The sequence below is a fragment of the Gallinula chloropus genome (genome assembly GCF_964237585.1).
Source record: "Gallinula chloropus genome assembly, chromosome: 18".
In the NCBI taxonomy this organism is placed as follows: Eukaryota; Metazoa; Chordata; class Aves; order Gruiformes; family Rallidae; genus Gallinula; species Gallinula chloropus.
In genome coordinates this window covers 7,162,916-7,185,748 of record NC_140103.1, presented here as the reverse complement: position 1 = coordinate 7,185,748, position 22,833 = coordinate 7,162,916, and the positions used below count along the sequence as shown (strand labels likewise).

Here is a 22,833-nt window from a genome sequence, read left to right as displayed (position 1 = left end):
GTATCTGAAGAGCAAATTCCTCTGCGCGGAGCCTTGGCACGGATCCCGATACCCCTTCAACGAGCCCCATAACTTCCTTTTTTAAGCCAACTTCTCAATAGCTGGATGGCTGCTTCCTCTAAGCTTTATAATTGTGCATGGGGGTCGTCAGCGTCAGCTGTCCGTTCGGTGCCACCTCGTTCCCATCGTCTTCCAAGAGCCCCGACACGTCAGCGTTGGGGATGCTGTCGTGGTAGCTGCTGAAACTGATGTTGTCCTCTTTGAGCTCAATGGTCCAGAAAGGAGCGTTAAGTTTTCTGTTTTGATACTCGCGGTACATGTAGACAGCACCCACAAAGCCCATCAGCAGGACCACAACAATGATGATAACTGTCAAAATAATGATGTTAAACTGAGTCCATGAAACGTCTGCAAAAGCAGAAGTGCTATTGTCAGAGGAACTTATGGGGAATAGAGTCTGTATCGTTGTTGGTGACAACGTGCTGTTTATCACTGCGGTTGAGAACGATGTTGCCTTGCTGGCATTTGGAGCAGAAGTTGTAAACTCCCTTGTTGCTGGGCCAAGGGTGGCTTCTACAAAACAAATAAAAAATTATTAATAAAAATATGTTAAGCTGGAATCAAACACGAACACAAGACACTGGACATTATCTCAAGTTATTATGGCAATTAACACTGTTAAAGCTGGTCTTTTTTCAAAATAGCTCCCAAAAATGGTTAGCTAGGGTTAGACTCAGGTGGACTTTTTAATGAACTGTGTGCTAAGTGCTCCCTTAGTGCAGCATTCCTCTGAAAAACCTGTGGGATGCGTGGGTGGGTGGATGGATGGATGGATGGATGGCACAGTAACCAAGACTCAGTGTTAGATAAATGAGCTCCTTATGAAAGCAAGCCACCCAGTCCAGCCCACATTAAGCCCAGGAAATCTGGGCTCTACCAAGCTCAGCAAAGAGCTTGCTGAACCTAATAAAGACAGAGTTTCACTTGTTGTCTACGTGGGCTGCACAGTTGGGTTGGGAGGAGACAGCGACTCCAGGAGCTTAAACCTTGCACAGTTAGCACACTACAGGTATTTCTGCCTTACCTGTACAAGAAGGCAAAAAACCAAACCATGAGTATTCTGCCACCACAGTGTTTAGCCACACGGTTCAATATTTACACTGCTGTATGTAAAAGGGTAAACTTATTCCAGTTCTGCTTCTGAACGAAGCAGACAGAAATCTGATAGAAGCCCCCAGTCTGCATAACCAGAAGCAGAAGGTAACCAAACCAGAACTGAAAAACGTTTGGATCCTGTTCAGTTTTCAGCTGCTGGCTGAAGGATGAGAACATGGGAACAGCCGCACATGAAGGATGAGAACATGGGAACTACCAGACTGTGCCACAAGCTTCCTCCGCAGCCTGTCCCCAGGCACGCAGTAGCCAGGAACCTGCCCTGCTTCCCTCAGGCACGGGCTAACTCCCTTCCAAGATGTAGGACTCAGTGACAAGATAACACCACAGATCTCACAAGGGGGATGCAAATTCATTGCACCTTCTTCAAACCGGTTGAGCCGAAGGCCTCAGACAGCCCCACAACAGCCTGAGGAGCAGACTCCCAAACCTAAGAAAGCATTTTCTTCACAGGAATAATCCTATCTGTTTATAGACTCTCAAGTCCAGGCAGCAGGAGCCCTCCAGAAGCTGAAGCCTCAATCAGCTGCAATGTTCTGTACACCTCTTGCTCCACGGGACTCTCTGCATCCTCTTTCCCACTCGCTGCCATTTCTCCTTCTTCTATCAGAAACGCAGCTTCAGTTCCAACCCACCTACAGCTCCAGCAATTATGGCTGATGGTGCTGAGCTGTATTGATCCGGCTCTCCTGAAGATAACGACTGCTAATTATGACTGAGGAGAAGAGCCACTGCTGAAGGACTAATTTTGCACTAAGTTGCATCTCCAGTAGGAGCAGGAGCTGCCACAAGCCCTTGGGACAATTCCCAGGAGTTAACTTGGGGCTGTCCTGTTCCCAGGTCAGGCAATGGATAAAGAAACTCCTCTGGAGGCATCACACACCTCATTCAAGATCCTGCTCAGGGTCCCTCCCAGCAGCAGCTCCTCTGTTCTCTGCTGGTCCTGCCTTCGGTTGATAAGTATATGCCAGAAGGCATTTCTCTGTGGAGTAGCAGACAGGCTTTCAAAGTGGGAGGCAGTGTGACAGGAGCAAGAGGTCCCTGGATACAGCTCTGGGAGAAGGGCACGAGGAATTCAGTCATCCTTTCCAAATTCCTTCATCAACACTCAATTCTTGGCAAACCCTGCCAGGAGCTATAATTAGTAAAAACCCAGAACAGGGACAATGGCTGATTCACCAGCAAGGAAACAGGACTTTTCTGGGCTTTATTTGTGAGTCAGCATCAGCTAAGTGCTGGCAAGGGGGACAGGGTGAAAACATTTCCTGGAACTGGCAGCAGCACCGTGGGGATACAGCGTTGTGCTCTGACCAGGGCCTGTACTTGTGGTGGTGACACAGCCATGCCTGTTTCCGCTCGCCGGGGCCGCGCCAGCCCTCCAGATGTCCTGAAGCAGCTCCTTGAGAGCGGCAGCTGTTCACTCAATGGGCTGCGTTGGCAGCTTTGACGTTGGAGCGTCATATCCAGCTGCTTGATTGAAATGCAGTCTCCACAAAAGCTTCTGCACCGGCAGGAGCCGGGGCCGCGCCAGCAGCCCACGCGCCAGCACTCAGGGAGGGTTGTGATGCTCGTCTGGGTGGCACGGTGCCGCGCTGCGCCGCTAATGCCATCCTGCTATGCCTCACCGCCACGGCAGGAGCACCAAGCACCCAGGGGGAGGGAAACACTGGGCTTTGGTCATCCCACACATCCTTTTGGAAGTTGTCTCTATCAGCCTTGAAAGCACCAAAATCTTGGTTGGGTTTAAGGCTCTGAACAGACCCCGGGGATGCTGGAGGGAGGCACAAAAGGCGCCATCTTCTTTCATCTGCACCCACTTAGAGACTCATCCGTGGGTCTGGGGTGGATTTCACAAGGAGCCACTCAGAACTAGGTCACTGGACCGCAACAGCGGTGGGTGAAGATCTTAACCTAAAACTAGAGGTAACGCACGGTGCCACAGCATGTCAGCTTTTAGGTAGAGCGTGTCTAAGAAACGGGGAAGAAGTGGTGTGCCTTCCTGATTCCTTGGTGAGAAAGGGAAAAAAACATGTGTCAAGGAACTGGGAAAGCTCAATGGTTTTGTCCTAGCCCCTTTGAAAGGGGATGGTCTTTCCCCACATCAGGAATTACCTGTAAGGGTGCCATGGAAGTAAAACAAAAGGTGCAAACTGCAGGTGTACAGGCAGAGCTGCTCCTGTGGATTTCAGAGAAGCAAGGTCACATAGTGCTCTGCACAAAGACAGAGCTGCACAGGGGGTAATGGATGACCCGATGCAAAACTGCCATTTCCAGCCCCTTAACGGAACGGTTACAGCTAACGAGCATTCAACTGTTCTGTATTGATCATCTCCCTGCGCAGAGGAAGACTCTGTGATTACACCTCCGGAGAGCAGCATGGGAGTGAAAAACCACATTAGCTCCTAAAGGCAGATCTGAATTAAATCTCTGTGGGTGACAAGGACAAATTTGGGCCCAGATGCTTTCCTGAACTCTGGCTTCTCTTACCTAATACATAAGGAGTGCAAGATTTCCACGCATGGAGCTGGGGATCCACCTTGTGGAACAACCTCCTGATAACCACTGAAGGACCAACTTCAGAAACATTTTCTCCCATTTTACTACAAGTCCTCATGCTGTGCAGCAGCCTCGCTACCTACCAGAGCCAGGTTGCACCCAAGGTGCTACGTGTAGTGTCTCAGATGTGGACTGAAGACTGGTGAGACACGCCCAGGGCCAGTACCAGAAAATTCTGGTGTTGATTTGCTGTCCAAGTTTGGATCTCACCTCCCTGAGGTTATTAAAAATAAGTTCCCAAGGGCATGGAGCAGGGGGGTTGGGCTTTATGATCTCTGGAGGTCCCTTCCAACCCCTATGATTCTATGATGGTGATGGTTTTAAACTAGAACAGGGGAGATTTAGGTTGGATATTAAGAAAAAGTTCTTCACTCTGAGGGTGATGGATCCCTGGCCCAGGTTGCCCAGAGAGGTGGTGGAGGCCCCATCCCTGGAGACATTCAAGGTCAGGCTTGAGGGGGCTCTGAGTGACCTGATCTAGTTACAGGTGTCCCTGTTCACTGCAGGAGTGGGACTAGATGGCCTTTAAAGGCCCCTTCCAACCTAACAGAGCCTGTGATTGTGTCACTCTTCCCTGTGCCACAGATCCAGTGGATCTCCACTGATTAGAACAACTGACAGCGTTCCTTCTCCAGCCTTCGGGCAGCTTGTGCCCACCTGAGCCTCACAACAACCTTCAACCCTGATGTGAGGAGCCTGTTTTACCTTTCTTGGTGCAGTTGGTCCCATCGGGGTCTCGGATGTAGCCGTCCTCACACTCCTCGCAGTGAAACCCAGCGGTGTGGTACAGGCAGCCGATGCACTCCCCGCTATCCGGCTTGCACACGCTGGGTGACAGCGACGGATCCACGTTCCCGTTGCACTTACACCTCACGCAGATGCTGTCGGAGTTGTAGTAGCCATGGTCACACTGGTTGCAGTTCTGGCCAATGTACCCGGTTTTGCATTTGTCACACGTTGGGGCAGCATCACCCGGCTCTGCAGGAGACACAAAGCAAACCAGGTCCATGCCACAGCCCCACACAGAGCAACACCCGCTGCGGGACCCGACCACAAGCTGACCATGGGCAGACAGTATTCACCAAGCTCAAATTTTGCACTGAAAGTGTAACTTTGGAACTGCAGCAGCTTCTGTTTCTAGAGGGAAGGAAAGCTTTAGGCCTCGTACCAGCACCATGAAACACACTCAGCACGTTGCTAAGCCAACGGATTATTAGTCCTGAAGGTTCCCATCTCACAGGGCCGATTTCAGCAAACAGCTGGACCTGCACTGGGGATGTCAGCAATCCACAGGAGCTTTTTGGCCTAGATAAAGCCAGAGGTGGCTTCACTGCAAAACTGATCTGGTGAAGATGTCCCTGCTCGCTGCAGGGGTGGGACTAGGTGACCTCTAAAGGTCCCTTCCAACTTAACGCATTCTGTGATTCCTGATGCCCTCTGCTGCGCAGCCGCTCTCACAAGAGGCAACACAAGCAGCAGGGACACATCACCACAGGCACCACTTCCAGCATGCTCCCCCCTTCCCAGAGCCAGGGGCTATAAAATGCCTCGCTGGGCTGATGCCCTCTGAGCTACACTCATTCTCTGAGGAATTAGACCAAAACAAAAGCCTTACGTATTCGGCAGGTGCCGGTGGAAGCCACGGTGGAGCACGGGCAGCGATGGCAGGTGTGGGCAGGATGGGTGCTGTTGTAGAAGCCGTCCTTGCAGAGTTCGCAGTAGTTTCCCTTGGTGTTATCCTGACAGCGCTGGCAGATGCCTGAGGAAGGGACAGGAGAACAAGCGACCGTTTGGCAGCAGGAACTGGAGCAGAACATTTGGAGCAGGAATCCACGCAGAGGGTTCTCGATTATCAGAGCTCACAGGTGATTCTGGATACCCTGCGGCCAAAACACAATCCTGGCCTCTCATAACCTTCTGCCTCCTCTTCTCCAGGCTGAACACTCCAAGCTCCCTCAGCCACCCCTCATACAATTTGCCCTCCATGAAGCTTCACTCGCTGCACGCGTACGCAGGGACAGGAGATTCACTGCACTCACCCAGCAGTGCCACAGGGGCACGGAAAAACCTCGCAGCAACATGAACCACACCAAACACCCCCCTACCCCACCCCCCCAAATTAAGTTAATGCTGACTCTTAACAAAACCACAGCAGATTTGCTCATTAACACAGGAAGAGTTTGGCTCCCTTGCAAGCCCGTCACACTGCACAGCTTCTACTCTCTCCACAGCGACGACTCTGCAGCTGAGCAGCCCTGAGTAAGCCTGGCATGTCCTCACTGCCCACCATCACACCAAGAGCAGGAAGCAAATCCTGGCAGCTGCTGGTTTTTGGGAAGCACCTGGTTCACCCCCGCAGCGGGGCAGGCAGCACCCCGGATGACTAAGGACACTTGTACTCAGCTCCCACACACTGTTTGCTCTGCATCCGGCAGCTTGTCAGACACGAGCCGGTGGTTTTTGTGGGAGAGGTGTCAGGGTTGGAGGGGAGAATGATCTGCCGGGCTCCGTTTCTCCGGGCAGGATGCCTGGGACAGACAGGCTTGTGGAAGGTCCATTTGCACTCAGGGTGCCCTGAGCTCTTCAGGCACCAACAGTGGAATGAATCCAGAACCACACCTGCATTTTCTGTATGGTCTCGATCACAGAACCATAGAATCGTAGGGGTTGGAAGGGACCTCAAGAGCTCATCAGGTCCAACCCCCCTGCCAAAGCAGCTCCCCAGCTCATATTGCACAGGTCGGCGTCCAGACGGCACTGGAATCTCTCCAGAGATGGAGACTTCACACCCCCTGGGCAGCCTGTCCCAGGGCTCCCTCACACTCACTGTGTAAAAGTTCTTCCACATGTTGGTGCAGAACTTCCTGTGCTCTAATTTGCAGCCATTGCCCCTTGTCCTGTCTCCACAGACCACTGAAAAGGGGCTGGCCAATTCCCCCTGCATCCCATGCTTAAGATATTTATAAACATTAAGTAGGTCCCCCCTTAGTCTTCTCTTCTCAAGACTGAACAGTCCCAGTTCACTCAGCCTTTCATCATAGGGGAGATGTTCCAGGCCCTTCATCATCTTTGTAGCCCTTCTCTGGACTCTCTCAAGGAGATCCCTGTCCTTTTTATACCAGGAAGCCCTTGATCACCATAGGACCAATGACTTGCCCATCAGTGGAAACTACTCAGGTTTATCTACACTGACCCTGCAAAATGTCTGTGTTTCTGATGAGTCAGCACGCTGCTCAGCCCTACCGAGCACACACAGGCTTGCGATTGGGTATCGCTGCGGAAAGCCTTAATAATTAATAGCACTTCCCATCCCAACAACGCCCTGGGGAAGGATCAGACCTCACAGTTCCCCAACTGGGAAAAACCAACCAAACAACCTGCACAACAAGACACAACACGGGGCACAAGGGTCGTGTCGGAGGAAGGGAAGTGCTGGTGTCTGGGGAGCTTCAGCTGCCCAATTTCCAGCCCGGTAATTTTAAATATTCTGTGGGGACGGAGGTGGAGCCGGCAGAGGGAGCCCGAAGAGCAGCCTTACTGCAAAAGAAACCTTGAAAATTTGACAAAGGCAGCCCAGAGTTGCTGTGAAGCTGGGGAGGTCACACCAAGTGCAGTCTCTAGAGCAGGCCGAGCACGTCATTTATTAGATGTGGGATCTAATTTTTAAGTAACTGTTCCTGTGTTCGGGTTTTGTTGGGTTCCCCCAGCCCCTGGCAGCAAATAAAGCAGATGGAGGAAAATATTTGGGGGAAAAAAAGGGGAAAGGAGGGGGGGCATTTTTTCCAAGTCAACAATAGGTCGTTAACCAAAAAGAGAGTCTGTCTTTGCAGTGCCACGATCAGTGCTGGACAGCCTGGCAGAGCTGCTGCCTGAACAGCCCCATCCCTGGGGCAAGGTCTGCACAGAGCTTTGGGTTGGGGTGGGTTTTTTTTCAGATCAAAAGCAGGGGGAACACTGAAGGAGAAAAAAGAAGAACAGATGATCTGACTCCTCCTCAAAACCCACACACCCAGCTCAGACTCAGGAGCTGTAGGTGCAGACTTCTATCCTTCAGCATCAGCAGGGCCCAAGCAGCATTCAGTACAGGAATGAATACAGGAATTCACCCTCAATGAGCACAGAGTGGGTCTGCGACTGCACCTGACACCCACAGAAACACCCTCCCCACAGAGAAGAGAGCGGGCAGGGGCTGGGCATCGGCAGCACCATGGGTACCCCATCCCTGCTGCAAACACAGAGGCCATGAGGGAACAGAAATAGCCTACAATCAGCCCAGAAACAGCCCAGAAACACTATCTTCACTAAGTGAAGCTAAATGCCAGCTAAGCAAAAGCCCTGCAACGTTTCTGAAATCATTTCTCCTTTCTAAGCTCCTGGGTAACTATCACAGGACTGCACTTCAGCTTGGAAGCTTGGATGGGAATTGGGATGCTGAAGTGTGAGGGTTGCTGCTGAAGCAGGGATTGCACAGGCAGTCACACAGCACTGCTCCTCTGGGACCAATCCTTCTGCTGGAGATGGGAAAGCAGTCAGTGCTGCCCTCCCATAAGCTATTCAAGCTCAGGCACCCCGACATTTACACGGCACTGACATCTGTGTGACTGACAGACAGTCAAAGAAACCATCAAGGCAAATGAACAAGGCGAATTTATACAAAGTAGGCAATATTAATTAGGTGCTGCCAGTTTTTTCCAGCACTAATCACGTTATCCGTGGCAGTAGCAGTCACCTTACGTCAGTGCCAGCACAGTAGATGTTTCCAGGTAAACAGCAGTTAAACAAAAGCTCCTTGAAAGCTCCTGTTGTGTGTTTGTCTAAGTGCAGGGAACAATAGAGCAGAGATTTCCTGATACAGGCTGTGGAATAAAAGGTGCTGCAGCCTGGGGTGAACAACACAGCCTTTGTGGCTTCCTGGAGAAGTCTAGCTCCAACCTCACTCCATGCTGATTTTGGCTTTAAGGTAAAGATTTCGGGTACTCACTGCACAAAGATGCGGATGAAAGGGATGTGAGAGCAGAGGTCTGCTGACTGAGAAAGGAAAAAAGCAGAGGAAGAGGTGACAGGTAAAGTCTGCACCCACCACAGTCCCGAGGGGGAAGTTACCTGTTGAGCTCTCGCAGGTTCTGGAGTGGTTGTTGCACTGGCACGGCTCACAAGTGGTGTCGTTAAACCAGTAGTATCCGTCACTGCACTCGTCACACTTCAGGCCCGTGACACCGACTTTACACTGACATTTCCCAGAGCTGCACAGAGAGAAACAAAGAGCAAAATCTGGGTGTGCTGGGAGGCATCCGAAGTATCAACCCGTGGTCAGCGTTCTGTCTCTCTACATGACCTCCAAAGGATGCCTGCTGGATGTGAAACCCACAGGCAACAGTTTCCAGAAAGGGACAGGGAGTTTAAGAAAGGCAGAACCAGTCCCTGCAAAACCAGCTGCCCTGACAGCAATTTCCAGCTGGAAATCACCGTTGCTCTGGAAAGCCTTGGCCCAAAGCCATCCCCACACATCAGCCCACAGCAGATGCTCTGACAGCCCCCCTCCACCTACATCGAGCCCCAGTGCTGGGCCTGTGTCCGGCAGGACACTGGGATACTGTGATCACAACCCACTGACGACACCAGAACACCCGTGTGGGTAATCACCCCCCCTCCAGATCACACCGAGCGGCACCGCCCAGACCTTGGGGCAGGCAGACAGTTCCCTGCTCAGCACCTGCTTCCCGGGCCCCCAGAGAGAAGGGCTGGCAGCTCAGGTGTCCTGCTCGGGTGTCAGCCCAGGGGGGCACCAGCCACCTGCACTCCCTCCACTTCTCCATGACCTTTATCCCTTATCTCCATGAGCATCCCCACCACCACCCTGGCAAAGCCGCTCTCTTTCCAGTCCACTTCCCCGACCCCATGGGAGCTGGGGGAAGGCAGGAGAGGGTTTGAGGGCTTTCCCCTCCCCAGCAGTTTCTGCTCTAGCTGCCCCCAGACAGGAGCTTGTTTACTTGGGCACCAAGTCTGTCTGCAGGGAGGCTGGAGCTCTGCATGGCTAAAATCAGGCGTATTAGCAATAGCTGGCACGAGGAAATACCAGGAGGCTATAAAAAGCAGGGGTTACCCTCATTCCTTCAGCTTCCCATGCCAGCCTCTCCACATAGAGCCTCCAGACCCACCGCTTTCACAAGTGACTTTATATAACAGCAGTGTTTAGGCTCAACTCAGTGAAATCACATCCAAAGGCATGGATAAAATGCTCTTTCCCATCAAGTCCTTGGCAGAGCGACTGTGGCTCATCCCATCCACCCAAGCCAGGGACCAGTGAGCCTCAGAGTGCCTCTCTGCATCCCCGACACCCCCGCATGCCCAACCCAAATAACCCCTCAACCCCTCCATCCCCAACCAAAACAGCCACAATTCGGTCTCCAGGAGATGAGTTTACTTGGAGCAGGAGCTGATGAAGCTGGTACCACCCACAGAGCACCCCCTGCACACCACTGGATGCCCCCTCCTCTCAGTATAACCCCGGTATAACCCCTATAACGTACTCACAGCCTTTAATTCAGTATTTCAGGGTTCGGTGTGCCTGCACAAAGGATGTTCTATTGTTCTCCCTCACTCCTCCTGAGGAAGAACGAGCAGTGCCCAATTTACTTCTAAAAGCCCCTGGAAAAATCTGTTGATTAAAACTACTAGAGGCTGAGGCTCTGAGTGGCTCGATGCGCTGCTGATGTGTTGGTTTTAATTAAACACAGTAGATTGCAGTGTTTCTGCAATTGCTTCTGTTAGAAATTAACATCATTCAGTGTTTCTGTCCTTCGTTTGCTTGCCAGAGGAAGAGGAAACACTCAGAGGGATGCCAAAAGACGGAACTCAGCCCAAGTGAACACATCATTAAATAGCTTCAGGATACGAAATTTCAGGCTCATTTAATGGACTGATTACAAGAAGGGAAAAAAAGAAGGTGATGATTCCTTGCTCTCCAGACCGGTACCTGGGATTGCAGCAGGCAGATGCAGAATTCAGAGGATGCTGTTTGACTTTTCCAGAGCTTTTCCCCAGACCTGCCATCAATCCAACTGCTGTCACCGTGTTTAAATTAAGAGCAAACAAAAAGCAACTTGGTTTTATTTGTTCCCGACCGCTACCAGACAGATATTCCTGTAAGCAGGCAGGGGACGGTCAGTGCCAAGCAGGGCAAAGCAACTAATTTGGGAGATGTATGTGATATTTAGCCTGAGAACTCATCTTTTGGGGATGTGCCATAGGAGCAGGACCTCACAGGACCTAGATGTATAAACCTCACCCTCGCAGACTTCCTCCCGCAGCCCAGGGTGCTCTGTTTTACTCTCTGCTGTCCCTAGATCCAGCCTTTATCTTAATGCCACCCTCTTCTTCCTCCAAGCTGGCACCCTGCCATCCAGACTCCTGCTTCACATCTTTAAAGGAGGTTTATTTCCCCAGTGACTCTGCTAGAGCTCAATGCAGTGCATTGGTGCAGCGTCCCTTGATTTTACTTGTTAGTTTAAAAATAACAGGAAAGCAAGCTATTTAAAAGGAAAGGGGGGGGAAAGACAGTTTTGGAAAGTTTGGGTTTAATGCCTCTCAAGCAGACCTTTTCTCAACATGTTACACAAGGCACAGAGCCAAGTTCTGCATGTGCAAGAATTAAATCACTCAGCAAATATAAAGCTTTGCCTGTGGTCACTGCTGCCATAGAATAAAGCCCTCTTACAACACTCCTTTTCATAGCTCCAGCCCAGTAAAGACTGTCAGACACTTTTTAAAGCAAAGGTCAATGATATAAATGCATTGAAACCATCAAAAAAAAAAAAAAAAGTCCTGTTAACAGACCGATTGTGCCCATAAAAATCCAGAAACTTGAAAGAAAAGACCCACAGTTTAATACTTGCACAGTGAGAACTGAGCTGGATTTTGGGTATAAGCCAAGAATTTCTTTTTTGGGGGAAGTGGGGAGGGGGGTGGTGAGGAGGGGGAAGGGAGGAGGGAAACATTTTGATGCAGCAACATCAATTGCTCAACTCTGTTTCAGATGGTTATTAACTCCACTAAAGCCAGCCAATGTTTAGCACACTCAGAAGAGCTGATGGAAGGGGGTGTTGGGGCAAAACCAGGCTTCCAGCAACACCAGTCTCCTGCCAGCCTCAGTTTCTAGGAGATTTATACGAATACACTTTCAGGACCCTGTAGGGAGTGTGTGTCACCAGCACGTCATCCATCAGCTTCATACACATTTCCTAACCATTAACGACATCACCAGCACCAGAGATCCCACAGAAGGCACAGGCAGTGATTAGCTGGCTGGGACAGAACCAGACCACGTGTGAGGCTCAGGTCTGATGCTGAGTGATCCAACCCCTGGCTACAAGCCAGGCTGGGGACCCCCCTGCCACAGCAGGACCTCATGCACCCAACTGCCCCCAGCCCTTGGGGTTCAGGTCATGCCCTGGGAGCTGCAATCTTGTTGTCAGCACAGGGCTGGACTGCACCCACGGGTGGGCAGGATGCCAGCAGACACTGGGGAGGGGGTTGCAAATAAAAGCAAAACATTGGGCAATAGGGAACAGCCTACACCCCAAAATACATCTGAAAAGGCCAGGTTGATTTCCCTTCCACCCTGTACAGCCCCCTTCTCCTCGACCCAAGGGGAAGAGGCACAGGATGCAGGAAATGCCATCACCCACCAAGCGATCCATGTCAGTAGGGGCAACAAAATGTTCCCCATGGTGGGATTTTACATGGGACTACAGCTTTATGGCCACAGAAGATGCGGGGATGTGACAGAGAAACCCCTCCATGCATTCGTCTGGGTGTTGGGAGGACTGCAGGTGTTTCTGACCCCTCTCCAAAGCATCCTGGGAGCAGAGCACAAACTTCAGGGAACAACTCCAAAATTCCAACTCATGCCCAGCCTGAAGCTGCAGAGCATCACCCAGGAAACGTTCTGCCAGGTCTGATGGCCAAGGAATGACACGTGGTAGGACAGGCTGCACCTGGGAGTTTGGGCAATGCCCTGACCCCACACTGCTTGGCACAGCAAGGGAACGTGAAGCCTCATCACAAGGGGGCAAAAAAAGGGGCATTAAAACCAGCATTAAAATATCTGTGATCTGACACAGACCACAGTGTGATGCTGCACCTGCAACTGGTCTCCAGCCCCCCAGCTCAGAAACAGCCGTACGTTGTGGGGACACAGTGGTCACAAGAGGATGGGAAGGCAGAGAACTGCAGCCTTGAGGCTGCTCAGAGGCACCCCCCTCCCCCCCACGGTTTAACGGTGTAACGGAAACCCCATGGCAAGAGCTAATAGTACATTTTCCTCTTCCTGCACCAAGGAGGAAAAGGAGAAGTTAATTCTGAGCGTTTGCCCAGCTGCCAGGACAACCCAGATGCCCAGGTGCCATGACAGCCCACAGGCTGCCTGCCCAGGCCAGAGCCAGGCCAAGCGGTACCGCACCAGGCTGCTGCGCCTCTGTTTCTAACTCCCACCAGACTGGAAAGACTTTGGGTCTCAAACCAGGACACACCATGTGAACAAGCCACACGAATCCCCCCACAGCTTTTCTCCAAATGCATTTACCATTTTTGTTTGGAGGTGCAGAGCACGCACACCCCCACCACCCACAGCATCTCCCTGGACAGCATCACCTGCCAAGAGCATCCCTGAAAGAGCCAGCAAGGGACAAGGATAGGGGACAGTGAGGGCTCCTGGAGTCCTGCCACAACCCCACTGCATCTCCAGCTTCGCCATCTGCCCCATCCCTTCCCAGCCACCGCCCTGTACACATCTGACCACAGCTATACCCATCACCCATCCCAGCAGGACCCGGCCGTGTTCAGTAACACACACAATTAACAGCCAGCACAGCGCTGCATACGAACAGGGAGAAACATGTTGCTGAACTAGGAGCATCTGTAAAACAACCTTGATGAAAAGGCTCTGTCACACTTTGATGGAATAAGACAAAAGGATGCTGCATGAGATTAGGAGGATTCAGAAGAGATGTCGCTAAAAACGGTGTGTTTCTCCGGAGCCCGTCTCCTTTTGTGCTGATTTTCTCAATGTCTGACAGCAGCCAGGGGATAAAGCTCTCTCCTGTTTTCCAGGCAGTGTAGCAAAGCTAACACTGAGAGCTAACCACTCCGGGACCCCGCTGTGGAAAGCCAACGCTACTCCCGCTCACCCTGAGCAAACCCGAGGACCCTCATAACCCACATGTTGGTTTTACTTTAGATCATTTAACTGGAGGATCAGCACGTGGGGATGCAGAGAGCAGGGAAAAGCCCCACATTGGGTCTCACCTCCTCAGCTCCCTCGGCTCTGACCAAAGTCACCGACAGCCAAAACGCTTTGGTGGAAGGGTTAGTGCAGCTGCGCCCAAGCCCCACGCCTGCCGCCCCGCTCAGAGCTCCTTTGTGGAGGGCAGAAGAAGTGGGGCTTTATTGGGGGAACATTGGGCCATTGTGCACCACATTCCTCGCTTTGTGCCGGGGGATGGCATCTGTTTATATGGCAGCTCTTGACAGAGCGGGGACACTTGGCGGCTCTGAAAGGCCGTTCTGTACATGTCAAAGGGCCACCTTGTCTGGCCACCACCGCCGCCTCCGCCGCCGCTTGTCTTCCCCCACCAAGGATGCTCTGCGCTGCTGGGAAAGCCGGGGAATCTCCAGCCCAGGGCTAGGCCGGCTGCCCTCCTGGCACCACCCATGGGGACCTCAGCAGCAGGGGAGGAAGGAACAGGAAGAGCACGATGGCCCTGGAGAGCAAGGTCAGATGGTTTCTCTATAGTTTATCATGAGAAGAAGCAGAAAAGCCTGACTGTAAAACCTCGACCCCAAACAGTGGGTCTCAGCTCCCCAGAGCATCCCTTGAAGATCACAGCACGGGGATAGGACAGGCAACCTCAAGGCAGAAGACGCATGTCGATGGGGAGGGCAGGGAGACGGGGCTGATCCCTGCTCAGTACAGCTTTACCCACAGAGTCCCTGCATCCCCCAAATCTCTACAGTCATCTCTTCACCAGCAGCAGAAAAAGGCAGAAGCAACGAGCACCACCTGAAATCAGGCCGGGCACCGCCTCCCCCAAACCAGCATTCACCCAGGAGAGCTTAAAAAGCTGAGCCAATATTTTTTTTGAGGGCACTCAGTGTTTACCAGGGCAGCAAGTCTGCAACAGGCAGCACCAGAGTGGCAAAGCCTGCTGGAAAAATCAACTGAACAAGAGGACTTCAGAGAAGCCCCAATTACTGTAGGGGAGATGATGACCACTTAACTTTCCCCAGGGCTGTGTCCAGTCCCTCACTCCTTCCCCATCCCTAACCACTACCGAATAAAAACAGGTGCTGGAAGAATATTTACCTGCTTGCAGAAGTCAAAGAGGAGGGGAGCTAATGGGATGTAAAGGCTAAAAGAGTCTGTAATAGGAAAGAGAGATTTAGATAATTAAAGGACACAGAAAAATAAGCTCTGATGGGACATTCTTCTGCCTTCGTGACGTCCACATGGAACAATTTCCGCTACAGAACAAAAAAAAATCTGTTCTCTGCTGAGCGATGCTGACAAGGCAATACCAGGAGATAATGAGCCACCACGTGTGCTCAGCCCATCTATATATAAAAGGAGAGCGGTCTTGTTGAACTAGAGAAAAAGAGGGGGGTGTTTTTAGGGTTTGGGTTTTTTTAAATGAGTCCCTAAGCTGTTGGGCTCACAAGGTGTTATCAGCGAAGGCGAGCAGTGCCCCATGTGGTTTACTGGACTGCTAAAACACAGGAGAGTGCAAACACGGTTCCCACGCAGAGAGGAGACGTTTCAGAAGTGTGGTGACACCGTGAAGAGAGAAAATGAGGGGTTTTCTCTCTCCAAAGTGAGAACTCCACCGCCTTCCCCCAGATAACCTCTGCTGGTTGGGATGGGCAGAAGCCCTGGGAAAGTGAGCTCTCTCATTTCAAACCATCGCCACAAGCACCCCTCCTGCCCAGGCTGGTGAAGCTCCACAAAAACCATGAATTTCAACAGATCTGCATTTTCTAACAAAAAAAAACCTACACGAATTTTGCCCTATGTGGCTACATACCATGTGATGCTCAACGCGCCTCCACTCTCCGACCCACCCAGGTGCTTCCCAACGCCACCGAGACCAACATCCTTATCACTTCCCACCCCCTCAAGGTCTCTTTGCAGCTTTTCCCACCCCACCGCCCCCCGCTCCCCCTGACCAGCTCCCTGAGCCCCTTCAGAAACCCCAGCCCACATTCAAAGACCCTAACAAAGAACATTGTCCAGTGCTGCCAACCTTCCTCTCACCAGCGACGCTCTTGCAGACCCCTATGAGCAAGGGTCACAAGATCAGCCTCTCCAAAAAGAAGCTCACTACAAAGAAGGCACACAGGGAGGGAGGCTGCCCTACTGAAGCATCCCCCTCTGAGCCACCCCCAGCATCCCTGCTCCAGGGCATGGCTGTGCTCCAGGGATGCCTTGCCTTCATTCTTTTTAACTCAAACACAAAGCATGAGACTCTCTTGAGGGGGCAAAACATCTCTGAATTAACACTTTGGTTGTTGGTTGGGGTTTTTTTAAAGGGAAACGAGTGATGGGAGTCTCTGACATGACATGCTGGGCCGATGGCACGAGCCACACATGAAGCAGGAGTAGGTGCTGCAGAGCTCTCCCCAGCCAGCAGTAAGGAAAGACAGCTCGCTTAGCAAAGGAATAGAGTGCTGGGCAGCTGTGTTTCAGTGCCAAACATGAGCCAAAGCTGGAGCCTCTGCTTCCTGCTGCCCTCCTGCTTGTGGGGAAACTGAGGCACAGGCTGAGGGAGCAACTTATATTGATTGACAGCCTCCAATGTAACAGGCATCACTTTTCACTAGGGACAATGAGAGCGTATTCTGTGTGTTTGGTTTAGAGCTTCTTAAAGGAACTGGGAAAACCTAACCCAGTTTAAACACAGGTTTAACTAAGCCATGTAGCAACCTTTAAACTGCCCAGAGCAGCCACAGGTCTCCCCTTGTTCACTGCACAGGGAATGGTGCAACAGAGGTTGAAGGGTGCACTTGTCTTCCCCAGGGCCAGAATAGGTGGGTTTAAAACCCAAAACTTCCCAAGGAAGTAGGGAATCGAAGACTGCACCCTTCTTCCAAGCAGCAGCATCTCAGAGCATCTTCTCTACCCCTTCACTGGGTGCAAGAGCACCCAAATGAGAAGAGCTGCTGCAAGCTAAATGTTGGAGCAGAGCCACATGCTGGGCTAGAAGCACCTCGATGGGATGGATGCCTTGCAGGTGGAGCAGGGTGATCCCACCTTTCTCTCCCTGCACTGGGGTGCAGGAGAGCCCCACACCAGTACCTGGCTGGTGGGCTGTCAGGACTCAAACCACTGGGTTGCACTGGGACATCCTCGGCCAGCGTCCCCCATGTCTGCAGCCCAGTGCGGGGACAGCCGGTGCTGCTAACGAGGAATAAAGTTAATAAAGTAAAGAAAATAAATATGCAGAGTGATCTGAAGTCCCCTGCTCACCAGGCACACCCGCTGCCTCTTCCAGGCTGGGCTCTTCCTGCCTGCAGTCCCACTCCTTTACATGAATCAGAGGACAGGTTTACACAGGAAGATGATTTCCTCCTGCATTAAATAGCTGTGTCTGTACAGCTCCTCCTGCCGCTGCGCAGCTGCTGCTTGGCAGCAGGGAAAGGCTTCCCCAGCCAAACCCCTTCCTCTCACCCTGCGCTTCCTGGGCAGAGTCCTGTCCTGTCCCATCCCGTCCCAGGAGGGCTCCCATGCCGTGGGTCAGCTGGGGACACAAGCGGCCCTTGGGGAGAAGCCACATGTCAGGACAGGGAGGGCAGAGCTGCACCGAAATGCTGCGAGGAGCCCCCACCGCTGCCCTGGCTGTGAGGGATGGAGACCAGTCTGTCCCCCTCCACCCTGAGACCACCTTTGCTGCCTCTGGCCTGGTCCCCTGCCCAGGGGAGGGGATTCAGGGATCGACCACTGCTCACATGGGGAAAGGAAAATAAAGGCAGAGGGTGCAAGCTGGGGAGATGGGGGCTGGCTCACCTGGGCATGGGGACCCCCAGAAGCATTGCCTTTCCCTCTGCCTCCTCCAGCAGGTTCTTGCTTCCTCAGAGGACAGACAGGCAGTACCACAGCATTCACCACAAGGTGCCCAAAAGTCAGTGAGAAGTGGGGCTGGGGGGGGCTATGTCCCTGTGGGCTGGGGTCCCTGCCAGGCACGTGCTCCCCTAGCATGGTCCCAGGGCTCCACAGCTGGAGCACAGCACTTCCAGCCCAGCCTTGTGCCTACGGGTCACTGTCTTCGTCCTCTATTTCTCCATGACCTTGACCACAGCCTTTGAAACTTCAGCTTCTTCCTCCATCCTTCCTCTACAGACTACAAACGCTTCCAGGCCACAGCTACTTTCAGCAGGCATCTAACACAGCATCCAGCCAGTGAAACATCACTTTATCTGAGGTTTCTAGGCGTTACCACTAAAGGGGCAACACGTTCCCCCTTCTCTATGATGTGTCAGCCCAGGATTGCATCCAGTCCCACGGCCAAGCTCCACCTTTGGTGACACACATCTTTCCATCTAAGAAAAAAATCCATCCAAACTAGAGCACAGAAACCCTCTGCCATCCCAGAAGGGGGATCTGGGGGGTTTCTCCCCAGATAATCAAACTGAAACCACCACCAAACCAGACCTTTGATTAGCAGCCGCAGAGTCCATTCAGAGAGACAGCATGTCAGGTCAATGTTCACTCCCAAAATCAACTGTCTGCCTCGGGAAAGGGTTTTTTTTTTACTTTTATTTGATGGGTCTGCATTTGAGGTCTGGTTAATAAACAGCATGCTTGGGCATGCCATCTGGCCAGGCAGCAAGCACACCTAGAAATAATACCAATAATCATCATAGGGGGGTGCTTTAAAAGGCAGCTTTCCAGAACCCTGATTGAACCCTATCAGGCATGTTCTGTGTGTCCCGGGAGCTCAGCCTGCAGGCACTCTGCCTCACAAAGCAACCGCTCTCAAAAAGGCTCTGAGTCCAAAACCATGCTGCTGTCTTGCTGTGAGGCTCGTCTGAAGAGCGGTGGCTTTTCTCCTTAGGCCTCGCACAAGTTGGAGCCAGACTGGTGCTTTAAAACATAAAGATCCAGCTTAGAGTGTTTTTAATGGCAGAGGAACAGAAGGTGGGTGCTGGCTGAGCAATGCTCGTATGCCTCAGCCCAAGCAGGGGTTGCCTGGAAGGATGGAGAGACACGCACCGCTCATCCAGGGACTCGGCAGCAGACGGGCATCGAGCCTGGAGCTCCAGCCCCAGCATTGCCAGAGCCAAAAATCTCACTCCTAGAGTTTCTCCCATCCATCAGGACAGATCCCACCACAGGGTACCCATGTCCCAGATGACTCCCCCACCCCTCAGGCCACAGAGAAGCAGCACACAGCCCCGTGCTTCCACCATCCGCAGCCACCCTGCTTTAAGGCGACAGCGACTATGGGTGCATTTCCCCGATGCATTTAGTGTCCCACTTCATCTTCCCATACACGCAGCTATGCATGAGGCTGCCCATCTCACAGCCACGCCAGTGCCCTCAGCCCTACAACACAGACAACTGACCTAATTTTCCTCTTTTTAAACACCCAGAGGTCATCTCTGTCTGGAGCAAACCCCACTGAGCAGGGAAGAGAGACATGGAGAGAGAGCTCTTTTGTCATTAATCCTCCTCCCCAGGTCTTCCTCCACATTTTGCCTGATGCTGCTGTTTCTCCACACCTGAGCATCCACATCTCCCAGCCCTTCAAGGCTGCAAAATGGTGCTGCAGAGAAACTGGGGAGGTCCTCTCCCATTTTCTGGGTCCATACCCATTGGGGTTGGGCGTGATGGCTTGCTATGTGCACAAAGTCCACCTCGTTCTCCTTCTCAGCTCAGAGCATCTCACCTGCAGCTCCCAAGGGCGTTTCTTGGCTCACCCCACACAGTGAGACGTGGTGAAACATCACTCACATCCATGCTTTGCCCGCTGCCCTGTGACTCAGAGTCAGGGCGAGAACACTCCCTGACAATTAACCCAGTTGCTCCAGCACTTCCTCCTCCTCTCCCAGCACTCAAAGATAAGATTTTTCCCCTCTGCCTAATTTGCCTTTTCAGTACATCTGTCCAAAACCTCTAATTTCCCAGTCTGTAGCAAACCCTGCTGCTTCCAGGCACATCTTCCCGTACCCAAAATCACCACCAAAAGAAAACAAACCCAAAACAAGTGAAAAATGCAACACCTTCCACCCCCAAGAATCACCTTTTCTAGTAAGAAGGTCACTCAAAAGTTCTAATTTTTCAGAGCTTATGCAAGCAGAAAAACCCAGCAGTGAAACAAAAAGGAAGGACAACAACAGAGATGGGTGTTTGGAACGAAATAATGTATAAAATAATTCCAAACAGAATGTTCCTGCAGAACATCCCAGTTCTGACTCAGCCCCAGCCTTGGCAGGGAAGTGCAGGTGTTCAACACACGCGGAGCCCAGACCAAGCCCTAAAAGACAACAAGGTTGATGCCAGCGCAAGGCACCCAGCGCAGGAACCCATTGCATCCACATGCAGGGGCTGGAGAAGGGGTTGGGATCTCCGGGAATGCCTTTGAAGCTGGTTGTCTGGTGCCCAGGAAGGCTGGAGGTTGTTGTAGGGTGGTGTGACAAAGGGGTGTACCCCGAGGAGAGACCCCACATCTCATTGCCCCATCAGCTTGGGCAGGGGACACTGCTCAGAGTGTCATCTGCTGGTTTTATGTGAAACCCTCAACTCGGCAACGGATCTCGGATGACTGACAGAGCACTGGAAATTGGGAAAGCAAAAATAAAGCTGCATGCTGGCTTTTAAATGGCAAAACGTGAGGGTGGGCAAGGTGAAGTGAAGAGGAACGCATCCATCTGTTACACAAGAGCTCAAAGCATCAGCTACAGTGACTTTCTTGACGAAGCAGAGGAGAGGAGGCTGCAGGGTTAAACACCAGGCAAGGCAGGAGCCCACACTTCTGTCAGGCTGCCGCTGCATTCATGATGCTCAGCAAGGGCAGAGCACAAAGTTTCACTTGCCTCTGGTGTATCCCTGTGGAAAACAAACCTCTGCGGAGCTGCTCCGCTCCCCTCCCGAGCTCCAGTAGGAAGGCAGTCCTGTCCGACCAGGACTAATGGATGCACAAGGCATCAGAGGAGAGGTTCTGCTTCGTACATCTCCAAAATGCAAGTTAACTCCCTGGTGGGCTGCCAGGGCTTTTGCTGCAGCTATGGATGGTTTTATAATCCCGATCTTGAAAGAGAGGGAGAACATGCCTCATGAATTTTTATAAGGCCAGCTTCCTTCCTGCTTTTTCTTTTCTTTCTTTCTGTTTTTCTTTTTAAACACTGGCACCAGGTGACAGCATCCCTTCTTTCCGGATCTGCATCCCGCATCCCAGAACACCCCCACACCCCAGTGCTGCACACACAGCCTCCCCAGCCAGAGGCTTGGCCCAAACACGGTCCCTACTCACTCGTCACAGCGGGCGCTGCTGGAGCCGGCGTGGCTGCAGTTGCAGCGATGGCACTGCTGGCTCCTGGGATCCGGGTAGAAGCCCTCGGCGCAGGTCTCACACCGCAGCCCCACGTAGCCTTCCAGGCAGGGGCACTGCCCCGTCGTGCCGTTGCATTCGGCTGCGCTGGCGCTGCCCACGAGGCTGCAGTTGCACAGGTCACCTGCAAAGGGAAAGAGAAGCTGAAACCGGAGTGCTGGGGGGCACGGCACTGAGCGGGACCCCGAGCAGCACCAGCAGCGCTGTCAGCATGGCTGCCCTCACTCTGCTTACCCCAGGCTGGAAATGTCATCGCTGTAGGGATGGAATTTGCTTTAAAATGTTGAGATGATGGGAAAAAACCAAACCCAAAACCTTGGGGTTTGAGCCCCATGGTTCAGGTTTCAAATCTCTCTCTGCAGCAGAGAGCCAGAAGGTTTTGGGTGTAACCACCACAAGACGGGTATGTGTTGCTGTAGGTCTGTCTGTACACACACACTCACAGCTCTCTGGTTTCCTGGCTCCAGGAGCTGACAAGCACTACCTGCTGCAATGTGAGGACAAAGAAGGTGGCAAAATCACTAATCATCAGACCCCATTTACCAAGGGGCTGGTTGTTCTGACACAACACACCTACAAAATGAACCAGCACCAGCATCCTCCAGCCCTGAAGAAGGGACTCAGAGTCCCCCAGCCAGGAGCAGAGGAGCTCGGGCCGATGGCAGGGATCCCAAGCTCCCCGGAAAATCTGTCCTCAGGGAGCACCAAACATATGGAAGTGGCTTCGAACACTGGGCTGGTGGAGCTGGAGGGCAGGACACAGACCTCCTGGCTATCACCTAAAGCACCACTGGCCAACTTCAGCCCCACAGCTAGCAGGGACAGCTCTGGGAACCCACACACATGCCTTGGGGATGCTCCTTATTTACAGGCATGATGGAAAGCACCCACCATGCCGGTGCTTTTTTAAGAGAGGCGCAAATCTGTTGATGGAGTGATGAATTCCCAGTCCCCTCACACATCATTTCTGATAACCCTTTAAAGCACCAAACACACCGAAGAGAACAACCTCTCCCCGGCAATTTGTTTCTGCCAAGAGCTTTACGTCTGCTCCCTCGTTGCAAAATATTTAGTGCCTTAATAATTTAAAGTCTTTTTCTGCCAAGGGTGAATTATAAACAAGGATTATTTGTAGAAATGGCACATAAAGCATCAGGGGCTTTACGCAACCGCTGGTATTTGTTATTCCCTGAGAAAAGATCGTATTCGGGGATCTTCATAGAGATGGGAAGAGGTCTGGACCCCATTCCAAGAAAACTTGCTTTAAACAAAGCGCCAATCATGTCAAGAAGACCCAATGCTCCTCTTGGTCAGTGTAAGTATTTCAGATTACTTAATATTTACGTCGCCCACTTGTGCCCCAGCCCAATGGGAAAGACCTCAGCAGGTCCTTGCATCAAACTTCATCAAAGCTCATCATTCATTAACAAATAAGTAATCTACTGAAACAGCACCATACTGAAGACCTCAGAGTATCTTAGAACCACGAGCCATCAGGTCTCCT

General features: G+C 52.1%; 1 protein-coding gene across 1 annotated transcript in view; it reads right to left on the bottom strand.

The window, feature by feature from the left end:
- MEGF9 (multiple EGF like domains 9) overlaps positions 1 to 22,833 on the bottom strand; it is a gene marked incomplete at its 5' end in the record, with an annotated part of 48,908 nt that continues 26,075 nt past the window's right edge. The window contains 5 exons of the mRNA XM_084272702.1: positions 1 to 573; positions 4,435 to 4,707; positions 5,345 to 5,488; positions 8,833 to 8,972; positions 21,252 to 21,453. Of these exons, the coding sequence (XP_084128828.1) occupies positions 119 to 573; positions 4,435 to 4,707; positions 5,345 to 5,488; positions 8,833 to 8,972; positions 21,252 to 21,453 (1,214 nt within the window). The 3' untranslated portion in view covers positions 1 to 118. The remainder of the gene's footprint in view (positions 574 to 4,434; positions 4,708 to 5,344; positions 5,489 to 8,832; positions 8,973 to 21,251; positions 21,454 to 22,833) is intronic.